The sequence below is a fragment of the Ochlerotatus camptorhynchus genome, unplaced genomic scaffold, assembly GCF_037179485.1.
Source record: "Ochlerotatus camptorhynchus isolate MF236.1 unplaced genomic scaffold, CSIRO-AGI_Acam_v1.1 ptg000434l, whole genome shotgun sequence".
NCBI classification, from domain to species: domain Eukaryota; kingdom Metazoa; phylum Arthropoda; class Insecta; order Diptera; family Culicidae; genus Ochlerotatus; species Ochlerotatus camptorhynchus.
Window position 1 is genome coordinate 7,706,400 of NW_027040920.1, and position 1,999 is coordinate 7,708,398.

Sequence of the window (1,999 nt, forward strand, 5' to 3'; positions counted from 1 at the left end):
ATGGTCCGCAGTGTTCTTGAATATGGAGTACAAATTTGGGCTCCATATCATGCTGTTCATGTACTGCGCATCGAGAGAATCCAGAAACAGTTTATAAAGTTTGCTTTACGACGTCTGCCATGGACAAATCCAGATAGCTTACCTCCGTACGAGCATAGATGTGCGCTTATTGGACTGCAAACACTAACAAATCGCCGAGTCTTTCTCCAGAGAGTGCATATTTGACATGATTAGTAATCATATTGACTGCAGTTGTTTGCTCGGGAACATCAATTTCCACACTCCAGCTCGCCGTCTCCGCAACTATTACTTTCTGTGGACTCCCGGACATCGTACTGCTTACGGTTATAACAATCCTCTCGATGAATGTTGCAGACTGTTTACCCAAGTAACATTGCAGGTTTTATCGATGTTTTATAGCATTCTTCAAGTCCAAATCATGATCTACAGAACCCTCATAAAACCAAAATTTTTGCGTGGGATGTTTTTGATTTTAATATAAGTAGACCAGTTTTTAAGAATAAGATTAAGTCACTTCAAACAGTCTGTGTGGCTAAAATGTCAAATATGGTGGTTAAATAAATAAGTTTACTAAAATTCGTCCACCAGGTAAAAAGTTGAAAATCGAGCGTTTTACTAAAAAAATCTAACTTAAGACAGGCTGTTCCAATAAAGACCAAAACAATAGCAATAAATCAATAAACATCTGTTCAACCATCCACGATTTAAAAAAAATGCATCTATTCACCATGTTTCAAAAAATTGTCCTCTAGGGTACGATCAATTTTGAGCCACACTACCCTACCCGCTGTAACGAGCAATACAAATAAACAATAAAACAGTGTCTCGTATGGCTCCGTCCTGGCAGGACGGCAAACCAATCGGTATTCTTTATATTTAATCAATCCGTATAACAAAAATACAATGTAGGGATCCTGCCCGTGCGCGATCAGATACTTATCATAAGGATGAAAATATCGTAAACCATTTCCATCTAAGCTGGTGCTTATTACCAAGGGCCCGTGGTTCCTGTAAAACAAAAGTCAGTTAATCAACCCAACCAATCAGAACTCCTAAACTACAAACCTTCAGTGTATGGCCATGGCGTTGTTGTTGTTGTTGACACCACGTCCGTAACACAAACGTACAATTTAGGATTGAACACCCTCCCGTAGGGACAAACTTGCGTAACAGCCGTTAACTTTTCATCGAAATAGTAGCACTCGTAGTAGGTCCGAGCGTCCGTACTATCCGGGAACCGTCCCTCCACCGGACACTGGAAAGCGCAAGTTTTGCCATCGAATTGAGTTCCCTCGGGGCATCGGTAGATTTCCGTTCCATACGAATATGGTCCACTGCTGAACCTACAGTAGCCGAAGAATCGCTTGCTGGTGCCGTAGCTGGAGAAAATTTCCTCTGCATTGCACTGAACTTTCATACAGTCCCCTTCCTGTTGCTTCCGTTTGCAGAAAGATGTTTCCGGATTGAAGACATAGTTCTGAGGGCACTTGTAAACGAGTGACATGGCATATTTGTACTCACAGAAATGGTAAATTTCGCAAGTTTCCGGGTCTGTCGGGAGGAATGGGGGAAATGATGAAAGACCTAGCATAATGTAACCACGAAAGCAAAACTCACCAGGGAAGTAACCGGAACCGGTGCAATACAAACTAGGAGGGCAGTTTTCATCGAAGCTTGGTGTTGCAGAACATTCTCCATTGTTGCAGTACGGCTTGTCCGGTGTTACGTACGGGCAGTGACGCCAATCCGTCGTATCACCCAGACAAACACTGACCACATCACATCCGGCGCAGGTTGAAAACATTCGCGTTCCATCGCATGTTTCGTTGGCTGCTTCAATGCCAGACCGTTTGGCAGCTTGCACCTGGGGTGTGGCTCTCTGCTGCAGGGTGCCGGGCAGTTCCTGCTGAGTGGACAGCTGAAGCAGCACGGATATTACTAGTAGGAGTGCTAACATTTTGATGGTGACTTACGGACT

General features: G+C 43.6%; 1 protein-coding gene across 1 annotated transcript; it reads right to left on the reverse strand.

The window, feature by feature from the left end:
- Positions 1-1,009: 1,009 nt before the first annotated feature.
- On the reverse strand, positions 1,010-1,999 carry LOC135711630 (uncharacterized). Its single transcript, XM_065234499.1, has 3 exons — positions 1,639-1,999; positions 1,087-1,572; positions 1,010-1,029 (listed from the first exon to the last, which is right to left on the reverse strand). The coding sequence occupies exons 1-3, from the start codon at positions 1,976-1,978 to the stop codon at positions 1,010-1,012; spliced, it is 846 nt and encodes a 281-aa protein (XP_065090571.1). The 5' UTR covers positions 1,979-1,999.